At 61.5% G+C, this 16915-nt stretch overlaps 1 protein-coding gene across 1 annotated transcript in view; it reads right to left on the bottom strand.

Moving 5' to 3' along the window:
- Positions 1–11546, bottom strand: part of Ahnak2 (AHNAK nucleoprotein 2) — a 35615-nt gene extending 24069 nt beyond the window's left edge. The window contains exon 1 of the mRNA XM_076847897.2: positions 11492–11546. Coding sequence (XP_076704012.2) covers positions 11492–11546 — 55 coding nt within the window. The remainder of the gene's footprint in view (positions 1–11491) is intronic.
- Positions 11547–16915: the final 5369 nt, after the last annotated feature.

Below are 16915 nucleotides of genomic sequence, written 5' to 3'. Positions count from 1 at the left end.
ATAAATAAATAAAATCTTCCCACAAACAGGATTTCAGGCCCAACCCCCCTTGGATTTCAGTGCATATTGCAGGGAGGCTCATGGTCAGGGCCCGCCCCCTTCTTGAGGCACCTTGCTGGTGATGAGAGGAACAGGGCCTCTCCAGCCCACCTGCCCACGGGCCTCGAGTTTCCTAAGGACCCTGGGCCAGACTTTGCAGATCAGGGAGAGCAGACCCCTGTGCAAATCTGACCTGTGGGGTGCAGCACACTGGGACCCTATGCTTCCTGTTCCACAGGGAGGAGCCCTACCCTTGGGACCCAAGGAGATGGGGAAGCCCAGTTCGGGCAGGAGTCTGGGTTTGGCTGCTGGTCTCTGACCAATGTGCTGTGTGACCCTGAGCTCAGATTTCCTCGTGGATACCGGGGTCCAGCCTGCTTACTCCGCCTGAGTGTCAGGCCCTGGATGCTCCTGTCTGCAGAGCCACATCTGGGCTGCTCCTGTGCACCCCAACAGCACCTGGCCCTCCCTTACTTCCTCTTGGGCCTTCATGTCTTTCCACAAAGTGACTCTGGAGGGCAGGGGACAGCCTCTGAGACTGGCTCTCCCGGGAGAGACGGAGAGGAGGCCAAGGCAGAGCAGATACTCTGGGTCATGCCAGAAGTTGTTGGGGCCCACCCTACTTCCTGCCCCACCTCCTTCCCACTGCTCCAGTGGCCAGGCCCAGACCCCTGGCCTCCAGGGCTCCATGGGAGAACCACAACCCTGGTTCCCCCTCTGCAAGTCTGACCTTGGGCAAGGGGGTCCACTCAAGTCCCCAATACTCCTGGCACCCCCCCAGTCTCCCCGCAGACCCTCACTCCCTAATCAGGTGGGGGGCAGTCTTCTCCTGCACAGCTCTGACCTGGGCCAGATGGGGCCTCTCCCCAGGGCCATCTCATTTGCCTTGACTGGCAGACACCAGTCTGCCACCCCCAGGGTCCCCTGATGCTCCCAGTGGAATTCTTGATGCCCTGTCACTGCCTCCCAAACAGCTGCCTGCCCCCCACTTTGCCCCTCACCCCATTCCTGCAGAGTTCCCCAGAGGACCCATCTGAGCCACAGCCACAGGCCAGGACTGCAGGACAGGGCAGGTATGGTGGGGGGCTCTGGGTTTCTGAGCAGCTCCCCTTTCTGGCAGCTGGACAACAGCTGGGCAGCCTCAGCCTCAGGAGCTAGGCTCCCGTTCTGCTGTCCCAGAGCCAAATGCTCCTTCCCCAGGCTGTTAGGCTGATGCCTGGTGTGTGACATGTGAGGAAACTGAGGCTGGGGGAGGCTCAGTGCAGGGCAGAAGCTGGGACTCACCACGGTGGGGGCCCATCACACCCCATGCTGGCCACTGACTGCCCAGGTCACCTTTAGGCACTGCTGCTCTGGGCCTCCCTGGGCTACCTGGCCCATCGCAACTCCCCTAGTCTTGGGTGGGCCTGGGGTCCCTGGGCTGGGAGGGGGCTGGCCTGAGAAGCTCCTCAGGACACCCAGAGACCCAGCCACCCCCTCTCCCTCTGAGTCTCCCGGCTGCTTTCTGGTCAGACAAAACAGAGCCAATGAGAGGCTCCACCTCGCACGGGGTGGTGGGTGGCTGACAGGACAGGGATCTGCAAGGCAGCTCCTTGGGAAAGAGGACCTCCAGCCAGGGAGCCCAGACCCACGGGTGCTAGAGGGTCCTGGGCCCCGCGTGAGGCCCCTCATGGTCAGGCAGGGACCCACCCCTGGCCCTGGGAAGCTGCACCTAAATCTGCTCAGGGGCGTCTTGTGGGCGGTGGGCCGTGAGGAAAGGTGTTGACAACTGGGAGCAGGACACACCCTGCGCTGGGAACCCGGGAGGGGGAGGAGGGAAGGAAGAGGCCCAACCAGCCCTGCCCAGCTGGCCTGGAGGCCTGGCCCTCTGCCAGCCTCAGGAAGGCCCACGCGTAGCCAGTCTTCCCTCCTAGCCACCCTGGTAAGCACCACGAGCAGAGGCCAGGAGGCGGCACAGCCAGGAGCCAGGGGCCCAAGTGCCCAGGAGCTGCCGCGGGCCTGGCCCTGGGACGCACAAACAGGAAGGGGGAAATCCTGCCTGCTGCAGGAGGACTGCCCAGCGCCCTGCCCACCTGGGAGAGGAGGACCCTGTATCCCACCTCCACCAGCTGCATGGCCTCAGGCCCCAGAGCACAGGACAGGCATCCCACCCACCTGCCCACCAGAAGCTCTGCAAACAGCCCATCAGAGAGCACTGTGGCTGGGACAGTGACACGTGGCTGGCAGTCACAAAGCCCCACTTTCCACAGGAGGCTATGGAGGGGACCCGCCTGGGCTGGGCCCAGCTGTCCTGGGTGCTGGTGCCTGTGGCCTCCACAGGGCCTCTTCCTGGGAGTCCCCCAGCTGGGAGGAGACCCAGCTCCGCCCCTCACACTCCTGAGCCCCGGGAGCCCCCGGCCCAGAAAAGCTGATTCCAGGGACTGGAATATCTCAGAGTGGGCCTGAGCCGTGGGCTGGGAGAGGGTAGGGACTGGCCCAGGGGACAGGGAGGGACACAAGTGGGGACTGCAGAGAGGGGCATCCCACCCCAGATGACCCTACAACACCTGGCCCGCAGGCCCTCTTCAGCAGAGCCACATAGGTGGAGCGTTCACTTAAACAAAACTCAAGTTTGCATCCAAACCACCACCCAGGGTGAGCTCTGGCTCCAGGCTGGGCCAGTGTGGTGGGCCTGTTTGCATGTCACCAGGGCAACAGGGTCCTCGGGACAGGGCACTGCAGAGGTGCTCCTTTCTCCATCCACTTGAGAGAGTGTGTACAGAGGCATGAGCACCCCTGCCCAACACCCTGGACAGCCCCCAATTTGGTTCTGGCAGTGGAGTGAGCAGGCTCACCCAGTGGAGACCGCCACCCTGCCCTCACTGGGCGCCCACACGGACTCGCGCACGCAGCTCTGCCTCACCACATCCTGGACTTCAGGGAAACTGCCAAGCTCGGCTGACTGTCACGAGACCCTCTGACCTTATGAGCCACACCCCAGGCAGTCAGGGGCCTGCCCCCACCCCTGATGTTTCTGGAGATCATTGTGAATGTGGAGACGGAGCCAGGCGCTGGAGGCCGAGTGGGGAACCAGCCTCAGCAGCCCTGGGCCAGGGCTCCTCGCCCACCGGGTGTTCACATCACCCTCTCCCAGAACAATCTCTGTAGTTCCTGCTGCCATCCATCTAAAATCCCTCTCTGCTTCCACCTGGGGCCCCGCCCCCTCCTGCCTCTGGACTTCACATGCTGTGTCCTCCCTCAGTGAACTCACAGGGTGACACTCTGCCATTGATTCTGGACACTCCTTAGTTCTGGTCTTCAGAGCACCATACTCACCAAGCACTCACAGCCTGGCACAGAGTCGGTGCATAATAAATGCTAGTGTTAGGTGTGCACTGGGCAGGGAAAGGGAAGAAGCTGGTCAAAACCCCTGGCGAGGACTAAGCCCTTCCCAGCTTTAGCCGGATTAGTCCCGGGGGCCAGAGGGCAGCAGGTGAGCCCAGGATCCAGCAGCCAGAGTGCAGCTCCCATGCCCACCCATCCCCGACGTCAACTGAGTCTGGGTAGAAAGGCCAGCACCCTAGATGCCAGGACACTGTGACCAAGAGGGGCGGCCCCCACCTGAGGCCCAAGAGTCCACCTTGGCAGCTCCAGGAAAGCAAAGCAGGCCTTGCTGAGCCACCTCCACAACCCAGGTCCCCCTATGCCAGACAAGGTCAGCGACCACTACCCTAGAACCGTCCCAGGACATGCAGCTGGCCCTAGGAAACTGTCCTGCTGCCAAATGGCCATGCCAGTGCCCTGGCATCAGCATACCCCTAGCCAAGGCTCCCTTCAAACGAGAGCCACCGCCCCCGTCTGGCCAGGGCCAGGGTCTCCTCCTGAGTCCTGTGTACACCTTGCGCACCCTAGGGTGTGGTGGCCAGAGACTGGTCCAGGAACTGGGAGCTGCAGGGCCTCTTGGTTTTCAGGCCACTTGGAGTTGAGTCAGCCCCTTGCCGACAGGCTTCCCAGCCTGACTGGCCCTGGCACCAGCTAGCAGGAGCTGTTGTGAACCGACAGCCCTGCCCCCAACATTAGCCAGAAGTGGGTTCGGGGACAGAACAGGGGATCAGGGAGATGCCCAGGCCAGCTCTGCCCCTGCATCCCCCCTTGCCGGCAGCCCATCTGGCCCCCACTGACCTGCTGAGTGGTGAGGGGGCAGGTGCCGCAGGGCTGAAATTGAAAGGGGACAGGCTGCCCAGGGCAGGGAGCAGCCTCACGGAGGAGGCCAGGCCCAAGACGCTCTCCCAGCTGGCCCACAAGAGATTCCTGGGCTGGCTGCCTCCCTGACTGCGCGGCCTGGTTCCTCCCCCGCACAGCCCTCCCCCACTGTCCCTCCCTCCTGGCCTCCTCCTCAGGCAGGGGCTGGGCGGGTCCCCGCACAGGCCAGGAGCTAGGCCAGCCTCCCCAACTCAGCTTGGGGAGCCGGGGCCCCACCCTGAGTGCCCCCCAGCCCCGGCAGCTGACTGGAGAGGAAACGCCCTCCTGAGTCACCGCTGCAGCCCAGCGTGTGCATCCCTGCTGTGCGGACGACTGCTGTGAGACAGCCCTGCCTCAGTTTCCTCAGGGAGACTCTGCTCAGAGCTGGCCAGGCTGGGCACGAAGGGACGGGGCAGGGAGGTACCTTCCAAGCGCAGGCCGGAGACCACAGGGCGGCCAAGCTGGGCCCTTGGGGAAGTGGCTGTGGCTGCTGCCACCCGTGAGGGCAGCCTGGCCCAAAATACCCTTCCAGTTCTTGAGCCCTGACTTAACAGCTCCCAGCCCTCACAGCTCCAGGGCACCCGTGAGCCTGGTGCGGCTGGGCCCCAGCATGTTTAGCAAACCACACCCTTTCCCGTTCAAATGGTGGCCAAGAAACACTCTTCCTGAGTCCAGTGACCCCAATCACCCACCACCCAGAGCTCAGCTGCTGGCCTGCCCCTTCCTGCCACCTCCCCCTTTTTCCTCAGGGTTCAGCACCCAGCTCGTGCCTCTGGGCATCCAGCAAGCCTGGGCAGGACAGAGCAGCTGTGTTGGCCGCAGATATGCAGGGATCCCAGGGCTGCCACGCCCTGTGCCCTAAGCCCAATGGGCAGGGCCCAGGTGGAAGTGGGTACCTGCTCCCATGGGCAGGCTGGAGTAGGCCCTCCCAGCAGAGGAGCCGAGCCCAAGGTTCCAGGGCTGGGAGGGGTCCGGCCATCCCCCGGGGGGTCAGCACAGAATGGCCTGCACCCACAGCCCTGCCCAGCCTGTTGGCCCAGAGAGGGGGCTTCCTGGAGCAGCTGAGGGAGCCAGAACGAGGCACCCTGAGGTGAGGGACAGCAAGAGAAGGGCCCCAGGTGAGTCGGAGGGCTCTAAGGTAAGGAGAAGGCAGAGGGGAATGGGGTGAGAGACCCAGGCACCCCCAGGCCCTGATGTAAGACTAACAGTCACAGAAGGAGATGGCTCTATTCGCACTGCCACAGCCGGCTGGCAGCCACTCCTGTGCCCCACTCCCAGCTCTCGCCTGGGGACTTTGTTCACTGCCCCACAGGCAGCCAGCTCATTGCCCAGGGCACGCCAGGCAATGCAGGCTGGTCTGAGGGAGCCCAGCTGCTGGCCCAGCTGGTGAGGGATGCTGGCCCTGAGCAGCACGGGCTGCCACTGTCCCCTTGAGCCTGTGTGTGCTGACCAACCTAGCCACCCACCCCAGCAGCTGCACGGGGCCTCCTGACTCCCAGCCAACTTGCCTGGGGTCCTGGGCTATCACATGGTTGTTGGGGTCCCAGTTGGGACATGCCCACTTCACAGCAGCTGGAGGAAGGGCCCTGCAAAGCCACCCGCTGCTGGGTGGCCCAGAGGCCATGACCTCCCCTCCTGGCACAGCCCTCACCAACTCAGGCTCTGCCGTAAGGCACTGACGGTACCCCACTCCAGGCCCTCTGCAGTCCCCAAGCTCGGGCATGAGCCATTTGCTCTGCCTGGGGAGCCCTCCCTGCTCAGAAACGAGATGACCTGCTCTGCAGCCAGCTGGTGAGTAGCAGGTGCCGGCAGAGGCAGCAGGTTTGCAGAAAGGCTAAGGTCAGGCTGGGAGCCCAGGGCTCGGCGCTCAGGACCACTGTCCCCTGAGGGGTAGGGGAACGGAGGCACAGCTGTCAACCCCCACCACTTGCCCCTGGTCAGTGTCCATTTCCTCAGTAAGCTTACCTGACAGCCAAGGAGACCTTGCCCTCCTGCCTCAGTTCCCAGGAACCCCACTCCTGGACCCCTGTTCCACGTGGACAGGCTCAGTGGCCAGGCTGTCTGTAGAAGAGCCACAGGTAACTGCTGAGCCACGTCACAGACCCTGGGACCTAGATGTGCCCTGGCGCCCATTTGCATAGGCAGACCTAGCTCAAAGCCACCGGGACCCACAGCCCATTTTAGCGTCACCATGGGAACTGGCATTGGCAGGGGGCAGGCAGGGAGGGGGTGGGCAGCTCCTGGTGAATCAGCTGATATGGATGCCACGGTGGGAGCAGAGCATTCCCAGGGGACGTGTCAGGGGAGCTGTTGGTGCTGCTGCACCAGGAGCAAGGCTGGGCGGGGAGGAAGCCACCACAGGGGTCCTGTCTCCAGGTGCCCTGTAGGAGGCCTCATTCTTCCTTGTGCACAGAGGGTCCAGCTCTCAGAAAGCAAGGAGAGGTCAGGGGGTCCAGCAGACAAGGAGAGGCTAGCCTTGCTCTGACTCCACTAGAGCAGGGGAGGACCAGGGCTTCAGCGGTAGACAAAGAGGCCTTGACTCAGCTGACACTTGGCCTGCCGGTGCCTGCAGACAGGCCCAGCACTGACCACTGCCTCCCTGTGCTAAAAGGAAGGGAGGCCCCTCATTTGCCTTGTCCGCTGTGTGTCCCTGGCACCCGACTGCCTTTCTGTCCTGCTGTCCTTCCAGAACCCCATGTTCAGCGATGCATCCCTTCCCAAACTCCTGTCCAGTAGCAGTCAACTCCAGCTCCACCATCCACCTCGACCATGGAGCAAGGCCTCATGCAAGAAGGAATCCAGCCAGAAGCTCTCTAAATGCCACCCCACTTCACAAGCACACCCATGGGGGGCGGAGGGCAGCACACAGGACAGGGCCTGGCAGTGGGGGCGGGTGTCTGCGAGTGTTTTGGGCGTGTCTGGGGTGCCGGAGGGGGAGTGCAGCTTCCCGACCCAGGCCTCCTGGGCCCCGTTCCAATTTTCCGCTTGAGAAACTGCTCTGACTATTAAATATTCATCCCAGCAAGGCAGGCCCTGCTCCCTGTCCACGGCTTCCAAAAAAAGAAAACAAAGGGAACATGGAGGTAGAGACGGGCCAGCGAGGCAGACGCCCCTCAAGACCAAGCCGCCCAAGGGGCAGAGGTCAGGGAGCAGGGCGTCCTAACTGCGCCCCTAGCTAAGGCTCTGTCCAGGCCAAGCCCCCTGAGGCTCACCCCCCAACACCTGGGCAGTTCCCAGACCCAGCCTCACCCCTTCCCACTGGAGCTGCCCCAAATGTGGAGCCAGACAAGGTGGCGCACACCTGTAGTCCCAGCTGCCCAGGAGGCCGGGCAGACTGCACCTTAACAGCCAGCCTGGGCAACTCAGGGAGACCCTGTCTCAGAATAAAAAGGGTTGCGGGGGCTGGGGCTCAGTGGTAGAGCGCTCGCCTAGCACATGTGGGGCCATGGGTTCCATCCTCAGCATCACATGAAAATAAAGTAAAGGTATTGTGTCCAACTACACCTAAAAATAAATATTGAAAAAGGGCTGGGGGTAGCTCAGTGGTAAGGCACCCCTGGGGTTCAAACCCCAACACCAAAAAAATGGGGAGTTCCTTCCCTCCTAGTAGTTGCTCCCTGCCACCTGTCCATCTTACCCCCAGACCCGCCTGTTCTGCTGCTGCGGTTCTTTGCCGGGCTCTCCAGGCCTCAGCAGGAGCCCCTCTTTCTTGCACCCCTTCTCTTTAGGAGCTGCTCCTGGTCTCCATTGGGTGGGCCTTCCTCCAGGAAGCCCTCCTGACTCCCCACTACCTGAGGCCATATGGCCACAGCAGAGCTTGCCTTGTGTCTGCAAACCCTGGGTGAATCCCTGCCCTGCTCACGTGTGACCTCCTGTGTCCCAGGGCCCTAGGACACACTGGCTCTGGGTGGCTCTCAGACCAGATGGATGGGTGGACAGGCAGAGATGGGTGGCATCCTCTACTTTTCCGATTGTCCTCGAGGGCAGGGTGTGGAAGCCACTGAGGAGAGCTTGGCTTTCACTCCTGGACTAGGTGGCAGAGACCCGCAGGTGGTCAGTGTCCCATTTGGCTGCCGGGGTTCAGGCTCTTTCCTGCTTACACCTACACCTCCCCCATGCCCTGGGCAGCCTGCCCCAGCTGAACCCCAAACACAAAGGCCTTCCGAAAGGAAGTCATAGGAGGAAAGACAGAGAGGGTCAGAGACAGGAAGAGTTGGGTCAGCCCAGCAATCCAGGGGCTTCCCGGAAGAGGCAACAATTAGCCCAGGACAGATGAGCATGTCTAGGCAGAGAGAGAGAAGGCTTTCCTGCTGCAGCCTTGGGTGGGGGCAGGCACACAACTGCTTGGGCACGCGGAGGCTGGGGGCTCCACCACCCTTCTGCCACTCCTGGGCCCTGCCCACCCCTTGCCCTGGCTGTACCAGGTAAGCACAGCCTGAGGCTTAGGACAGGAACCAGAGGCCAGGAGACAGCACAGCCTCAGCCCTAGACTGCCCAGCTTGACCCCCGGCCAGGGAAACAACTTGGAGTGTTGCCAGGAGCAACAGCACCCCCAGTGTGGCTTCTGAGAACCCACCTCATTCAAGAAGGGTGGCATCCCAGGGTGACCATGGCTACCTCCTCCTCATTGCCCAACCTGGCCATGGATACTTCCAGGCTGAGAAGGGGCCTTGGAAGCCCTGTTCCTGGTGGGACAGGGCAGAGTCTGCACCTGTCAGACCCACATCATTGTCCAGAGCAGGCAGAACTGACACCCAGGAGTGGCACTATGGTGCAGGACCTGGCCTTCCTCTCTGGCCTCAGGGTCCCAGCCCCCCATCAGTGTGGACAACCTGGTCAGGAATAACCGTGCGGTGCCAGCCCAGAGCTTCCTGGCTACATAGCTGCAGCTCGGTGTGGCAGCCCTTGGCACCACTGGCAGAGGCAAGATCCAGCCTGCAGGCCCCTAGCCCCATGGCATGCAGTGGCACAGCCAGCTGCAGAACAATCCTGGAGAGACCCCAGTCACACTATGGCCCCTCCCTGGAGGAGAGATCACCCTAATACCAGTCATGGTGTCACTGAACCCAGTGCCTCCCTGGAGGCAGGGGCAGTGTTTGGGGTGTAGTTGGGGGACATGCTCAGGCCACACCAGGCACTTGCAGGTCCCAGGCAGGGGCCAAGGCTTGGTGTGTGGGGTCTCCTCACCACTTTAACTACCCAGGACTCAGCTCTGCCTCTGGGAAGGAACAGGCCTTCCCCAGGGATAGGGGTGGGTGTGACTTCCAGCCCCCACGGGAGTGAAATTCTACCCTCCTGCATGGGGTAGATGAATGTGTTGGGTGAAGGATCCCAAGTGTCCCTAGACTGGGCGGATCCCTATGCAGGGACCACAGGCTCCCTGTTCCCGGCATGACCACTAGGGGACAACCTCCAGGGTTGCAGGAAGCCAGATAGGCTCTGGGAGGGGCTGGCACCAGGAGGCTCAGGAACTGGGCCTGGCAGGTACAGGAAGGCAATTTTGGACTGGGCAGAAAGACAAGGGTAGGACAGGGCCTGCTGAACTCTGGCCTGCTGGTGGGGAGGGGGTTTGAAGCTGGAAAAGGCCCAGGACCAACTCTCCAGAGGTTCTTGATCAGTTAAGCATGTCCCAGGGCCCCTGTGAAGGGCTGGAGAGGGCCTGAGGATCTTCATGTTGGATGGAACCCCCATGGGTTCTGATCTGGCAGTCTCCCACCAAGCTGCAGCGAGGACCACTTCTCATTCTCAAGAGAAGGCAGTTTATAGGCTGGAAGGAGGAGGGACTGACCCAGACGGGCCAGGGAACCACAAAGCCAAAAGCAGAACTGAAGGCCTTCAGCTAGGAGGGGCAGCCAGAACAGAGCTCTGTGGAGCCAGAGGTAGGTGAGATGGTTGTGAGACCCCCCCCCCCCCCACAGCTTGGAAGCCTCAGGCAGTGGAGGCAGGGGTAGCTGGAGGCAGAGATAACCCATACCCTTGGGGCCCCACCCTTCTCCCTCCATTGAAGCCCATCCACAGCAACAGGGAAGGAAGAAGAGGGTGGGGATCTATTCCCCCCACCAGACCCTTCTCCCTCTGCTGTCCAGGGCAAGTCAGTGTACCTTAGGCTTCCATATAGGCAGGGGAAGCCCAAACAGGAGGTCAAGTGTAGTGGAGGAGATTGCAGGAAGGGGCCCAGGCTCCCTGCTCTGGTGGCCCTGCAGATCAACCCTCCCACACTGGCCTCAGTCCTGTCCTACAGGAGGGCCCTTGGGAGCTCCACTGCAGGTGAAGGGACACGCCCATCCTGGGCACCCCTCTGCATCACTAGCTGCTTCATTCGCCTCACCGACCTGTTTTCCCCCAGGGAGTAGGGTCCAGTCTGTGCCAATGCAGCACTGCCCCAGTCCCTGTGCCAGGGTCTGGCCAGGTGCCCTGGGTGTGGCAGGCTGCATTGCTGACCCAGAGCCTGAAGGACAACCCCTGCTGCTCCACCCTGCCCTCCAAGATGCTGAGACACCCAGCCCCAGGCCCAGGGCAGGAACAGAAAGACAAAGAGCACCAGGTACTCATTTTGCAGCAGAGGTTTGAGGAAGGGGTCACCCCGGTAGGAGTGACCAACACAGAGGGACCCTGTGGTTTGATCTCTGGCCCCACTAGACCCCTTCCCAAGCCTCAGGTCTAGCCCTGCCACAGTCACCACCTCACTGATGATCCAAACACGCAGTAGCCACGCTGTGGACCCTGCCCAGGCCAGCATGGCAGCTCTGGATCAAGGCCAAGAGCCCTGACTACTGGTCCCACCAGGCTGCTTCCCCCAAAGCAGGTCAGAGGGCAGGCCTCGAGCAGGTTCCCAGAGTTCTCAGTCCATGTCAACATGCGGCCATGCTCTGGTCTGGGCAGCAGCTGCCCAAAGTCGCCTCTCTGAATAAGACAAGAGTTCCCGAGGGTGATGATAAAGGAACGAAGACGGAGAGGAAGAAGCAGACGGGAGCAGCGAGCCAAGAGACAGGAGCAGGGAGACAGTGATGGAGACCCGAGAGAGACGTGAGCGGGGGTCGGAGATGGGAAGCCGGAGACAGGGGCAGATAAAAGGCTGAGACCCGAGCGCGCGAGACCCGCGGGCCCTCCCCGAGGCGCCCCCCGCCCACCCGCCCGCCTGAGGCAGCCCAGCCGGCGCTGCTCGCCCCCAACGCGCCCGCGGAGCCCACCCGCCGGAGGGGAGCGGGCTGCAGGCGGGGAGGAGGCGCACCGCTGCCTGGGGCTCCGGGCCAGGTGGGCAGCACCACGTGGAAGCAGTCGCACATCGCGGCGGCCGGGAGGTGCGGGCCAGCGGCGGCCCGGCGTGTCCAGTTGCCGTCCCTGCTCCAGCGTGCGGGTGGGCGGGCGGGCGCCGCGCTCGGCCTCGCAGCTTTGCGCTGCTGCGGGCGGCCAGCCTCGGACTGCGGACACTGCTCGCGCCTTGCGACTACGGCGCTGGACCCGCCCAGGCCCGCCCCGTTCGCGCCGGCCACTGCGCGGCGAGCGCTTGGGCGGTGCCGCTGGCCTCATTCAGCCCATTGGCTGCGCCGCCCTGGCCCCGCCCCGCTCTGGGCCCGCCCCCGGCCCCTGAGGCTGGCCCCGCCTCGCGCCCCCAGCCAGCCTTTCTGGGCCCACAGAACTGGCTGCAGACCCTCCGCCTGCCCGCACTGGGGCTCTGGCGCTTGTTGCCGTTGTCACCTCCAACCCGGGGAACAGTAGGGGAGCGGGAGCACGGCCTGTATCTGGGCTGATCAGGAGAAGATGGAATTCTCCAAGGGAGGAAGGAGGGAGGCGGACCTGGAACAAAGACTGAACTAGACGGTCCAGGAAGGACAGGGTGGCCTGGGCAGGACTGCAGTGGGCTATGCAATTCCGAGTGCCCTGCCGGGGGCGGTCCTGGAGCCCAGGACCACCCCCAGAATTCATCCTTCCCCAGGTTCCTGTCAAGAGCCTGGAGGCTGGGACACAGGGGTGACAAGCGTCCCACTTGGCCCTAACCTGGGACTCAGGGCTGGTGAAGGCATAGCCAAGCCTGTAAAGTTGAGGTGCTCTGCAGGGCAGTGCTGGGTGGTAGTGGGCTGTGGGTGGGAAGGGTTCCTGGCAGACACCTAAGCTGGGGCGACCTTGGGGGTGAGCTGTGAGCCAGCCGCAGGGCAGAAAGTATTCCCAGTAGGGCAGACAGACAGTGTAGGTGAAGAGGGTGGGGGCTGGAGGTGGGACCTGAAGGTTAGACCTGCTGAGGCTGGGACAGGGTGGAGGGTGCCTCTGCAGAGGGGGCTCCAAGCAGTCCCTGTGTCTGCAAAGGTCAGTGGGAGCTGAGGAAAGGCCACCCTGGTGGCTGGGATGGGGGCAAAGCTGTAGGTCAAGAGTAGATGGACTAGGGCAGTGAGGTGGGGACAGAGTGAGGGGGATCTTGATATATTGCAGAGGCTGGCAGAAGGGACCTGGTGAGGCCTGGAGTAGGGCAAGTTGGGAAGCTTGCTTGGGCTCCCCATAGGCACCATGCATAGGGGATGGGCATGGAGGGCAGGGCCCAACAGCAGAGAGATTACTGAGACCTGGCTTGGCATAGACTTGAGGACACCTTGGGCCAGAAGCAGAATCCTGGGACTAAGCCCTCCCATGTGCCACCCTGGAGGCACTGCAGGCAGGTACAACCCAGACAGGACAGCTACTACCAAGAAAAAAACATTCCTGGCAATGTGCTGGTCATGCTGGCCGCACACACACACACACTCACTCACACACACCTATTCTTGGGGCTGAAAGCTGGTGCAGGGGGCAGCCTGGGGGGCAGTGAAGGCTGAGAAGCTCCAAAGGGCCAGGCTGCAACCGAAGGGCCACATAGACACAGCTGTGAGCAAGATCATACACACACCAGTACACAGACCACAGGCCACCTCGGATACATCCCAGTCCAGCAGACATTCACACGTACCCAGACACACTCATGTGCACACACTAAGGCGCACACACACTTATATGCACAACAGTGCAGACACCTGCACATTCACACACAGATGCACACGCTCTCAAACTCACATGGGGACCGTGCTCAACCAGTAGGGCCCAGGTGAGCCAGCTGATGGGATGACTCACTCTGGCAGTTCCCGTTAGCCAGACTGCAGCTGCCAGGCAGGCTGCCAGTAGCAGGTCAGATGGACACTGGAGTCACTGCTGGGAAAGGGCCCTGGCAGCCTCCTCCAGTGGCACAATGGTGCATAGCCCTGTCTTTCAGGCAGGGGCACAGGGTCTCACCCCTTCCTCTGGGGAACCGCCCTGGGTTCAGGAAGAGAGAACCGTCATGTGCCTGGGTATTTGTGTCCCTGTGTCCCAGATGTGTCCCTGTGTCTGCCCAGCCTGCTGTTCCACTGTGTCTGAATCTGGCTTCTGGGTCCCTGGACAGGTCCTGGGAACAAGGGCCAGTCTGTGGAATCAAGGGCCTATGGAAAAGGCCCAACTGTGACCCCTACCCCATTAGGTGTATGCTGTTAGGGAAGACATGTGGTCCACTGGGCCCTGCCCAGTTCTAGTGGACTCACTCCATGTGACACATCCTGATCATCAGGTGTGATCACCACAGGGCTGTAGTGGCTCCTGTCCACTTCGTGGAGGAGAGGAGGCAGGGGTGGCCTCCTGGTGTGACCCTGGGCTCACCTAATGCTCCCCCTACCTGTATTCCCCTTCAGCAAAGCAGGACAGCCCTCAAGACTGAATGGGTGGGACCAAGCTTTTCCATGTGCCACCCTGAGAGTGGGAGAGCATCACACCCAGAGGGCCATGCCCCGGCCCCACCCCCACTTTGGGTCAGCAAAGATCCCCTGAGCTGTGTCCACTGGTCCTGTCCACTCCTGGCACAGAGATGGTCCCAGATCCTGGCCAGGGCATGCCTAGGGGTGCTGGCTCCACCCTGGGCTTCGGTAAAGCTCAAGATATGCTCACTGTCCTGCAGGAGTCCTGCTCATCTGCAGCCCTGGGTTGCCTCTGGCTGGCTTAGAGCCCTGGACTCCAGACTGAGGGTGGCATGAGCCCTGGTCCCCAGGGCTGCCTCCCCCAGCAGGTAGAGTCTGGCTCTGCTCTGCCCCCAGTGCTGGAGCTGCTGTTTGGCTGTCAGAGGGAGCTGAGCGCCCTAACCCAGGCCTGCCTGCTGTTGCCCTCCTGGGATCCCCTTCATAGGTCTTACGCCAGTGTCTTGAGGAATAGACAACTTGAGGTGTCAGCCCAGAGAGCTTCCCCACCTCAGGGACCAGACTCATCCCCAAGTGTCCCTGTGGAACTGTGGGCTCTGTCTCCCTGAGGCTGTCTCTGAGAGGGCCTACCCACAGATGGGGCCAGTCACAAGCTGGACCTTGATACCCAGGGCCAGGTCTCAGACGCCCAGCCTGGACCTCGGGATCACAGCAAGCAGAAGCCGGGACAAAGTGTGTCTTGCCCCATCCCCATCCCTCCCTCCAGCTGAAGCCTGACCTTCATCCACTGCGGACCCTGCACTGCCAGGACTTCCTGTTATCACACACACAAATGCCCCTCTGGGGACATGTGCCAGCTGGGGAAGGCCACTGCAGCAAGGCTCAGCTCCAGAATCAGTGCCCCTCACCCCCCAGCATCATGAGGACACAAAGCCAGTTCAGAACTCGCCCTGCTCTCTCTCCTTCCCAGGTGGGGCCTGGGCCAGGAGCTGGCCATGTCACCCTGCCCCCCTCTGGATGCTCCCCTGCTCTCCTGCGTCTCTCCAGGCAGGCCGGGATGCCCAGAGCATCAATGATTGATGCCTCCTTGCAGTAACTGCAGCAGCATAACGAAAATAGCTCTGCCTTGTCCCTACTCCTCCCGCCACAGCCTCACCCAGCCCAGCCCAGCCAGAGGGAGTGGGGGCATCTAGGACTCCTCAGCTACCCTAGCCCCCTTCGTCCTTTGCAGAGATGTTGGGGATGGTTCCAGGCCTGCTGGCCCAGGGTCTGAGGACGTTGGCCATGAGCAGGTGGCACATGGCCACACAACCACAGCAGCCCTGACTCTAATTGTCTCAGTCTCCCCCAAAGCTGAGAGCCTTCCTCTGTGCCTGTACAGCTCAGCACATGCCTAGGATCAGGACACAGGGTCACAGCAAATTCCGGGGCTGGTCCTTCTACCCAAGGACCACAGGCTGACACAGGCAGGGATGGACATCTCCCTGGAGTCTAGGCATCCTGGAGGAGCAGGACACCTGGGTATCTCTGGGGCAAGGGACCCCTGCTCAGCCAATTCTTTCTATTGGTGATGCCAGGATCCACCAGGGTGACTACAGACTCTAGGCAGAGTGGTGCCTGCTCCAGGTGCTCCAGGGCCCAGGGTGGCCCTTCCTCCTGAGGATGGAATAGGGGAGGCTTGGCTCTAAGAAGGACTGGGGTTTGGGGGTAGACACAAGTAGAGGGAGAGGAGGCTGGGAGACCAGCCTGGTCTCCTCCTGGGGAAGTCATGGCCTCCTGACTTTAGCGAGGAATCACTCCTCTTGGGCCACTGTTCTCAGCACATGGAGCTAATTAAATCTGAGCAGCTACCTGATCTGCCCATGCACCTGGAGGTCCTGCCCAGGCTCATGCCCCCTGCTGTGAAGCAGGAAATTCCACCCAGATGCTGGCCCAAGTGGCAGAGGCCACCTAGCAGCTACTGGGGCCGCCCCACCTCTCCTGCAGCCAGGGCTGGTCACCCAATGTCAGGGTCACCTTGGCCCTTCCTCAAGACAGCATTTCTTCAGTGTGGTCACTAGGGGTCATCCAGGTATAATGGTTCCAAATGTCTGCTGCAGCAAAATGCCACACCTGGCCTGGGTTAGAAAGAGCACAAGCTCATCCTCCCTCCCAGTGCTGGCAGCAAGGCTGTGTTCCTTCTGGAGGCGGCAGGGGAGTTCAGCCTCCTGGTCCTTTGGACCTCCTGCTGCCTGCATTCCGGGGCTTGTGGTCCTGCGTGGCTGGTGGTCTTGCTTGTTCGGCCTCTGCTTGCACCTTTGTATCTTTTCTCTCTAGCCCTGACCTATCTCCCAGTCTTTCTCCTCCCTCCCCCCCCCCCCCCGCCTTTCTTTCTTTCCTTTTCAGTGCCAGGGATTGAACCCAGGGCCACTTTACAACTGAGCTGTGTCTCCAGCCCTTCACTTATTTAGTTCTGCAGTACTGGGAATGGAACCCAAGGGTGCTCTACCATTGAGCTACACCTCCAGCCCTTTTTATTTTTTCTTTTGAGACAGAGCCTTGCTAAGTTGCCGAGGCTGTCCTTGAACTTGTGATCCTCTTGCTTCTGCCTTCTGATGCACCACCACACCTTCCATCTCTTTTCTCCTTATGAGGACCCCATGATTATCCGGGGCTCAACCACATAATTTAGGACTACTTCCTCATCTCGAAAGCCTTGCTTTAATCACATATGTGAGGTCCCTTCCACTTCAGAAGACCCAGCTTGCCAGGGATTAGGAAATACTGAGTGATGTTCCCCAAAACATCATTCATCTGCCATATCAAGAAGTGCAGGTGGCCCCCACCTGAGCCCATGGTCAGGGACTGCTGGAACCTGCCGTTGTTTGGTGCCTGAGTGGTTTCCTCTATTACCACCTGAAGGCCATTATGCTTCCCACATGAAAGCTGCGGCCAGAGGACTTGGAAGCTGCTGGAAAAGCATTCCA

Source organism: Callospermophilus lateralis, chromosome 3 (assembly GCF_048772815.1).
Source record: "Callospermophilus lateralis isolate mCalLat2 chromosome 3, mCalLat2.hap1, whole genome shotgun sequence".
NCBI lineage: Eukaryota > Metazoa > Chordata > Mammalia > Rodentia > Sciuridae > Callospermophilus > Callospermophilus lateralis.
Note: the sequence above shows the minus strand (reverse complement) of the source record. Positions and strands in the feature narration are given on the sequence as shown.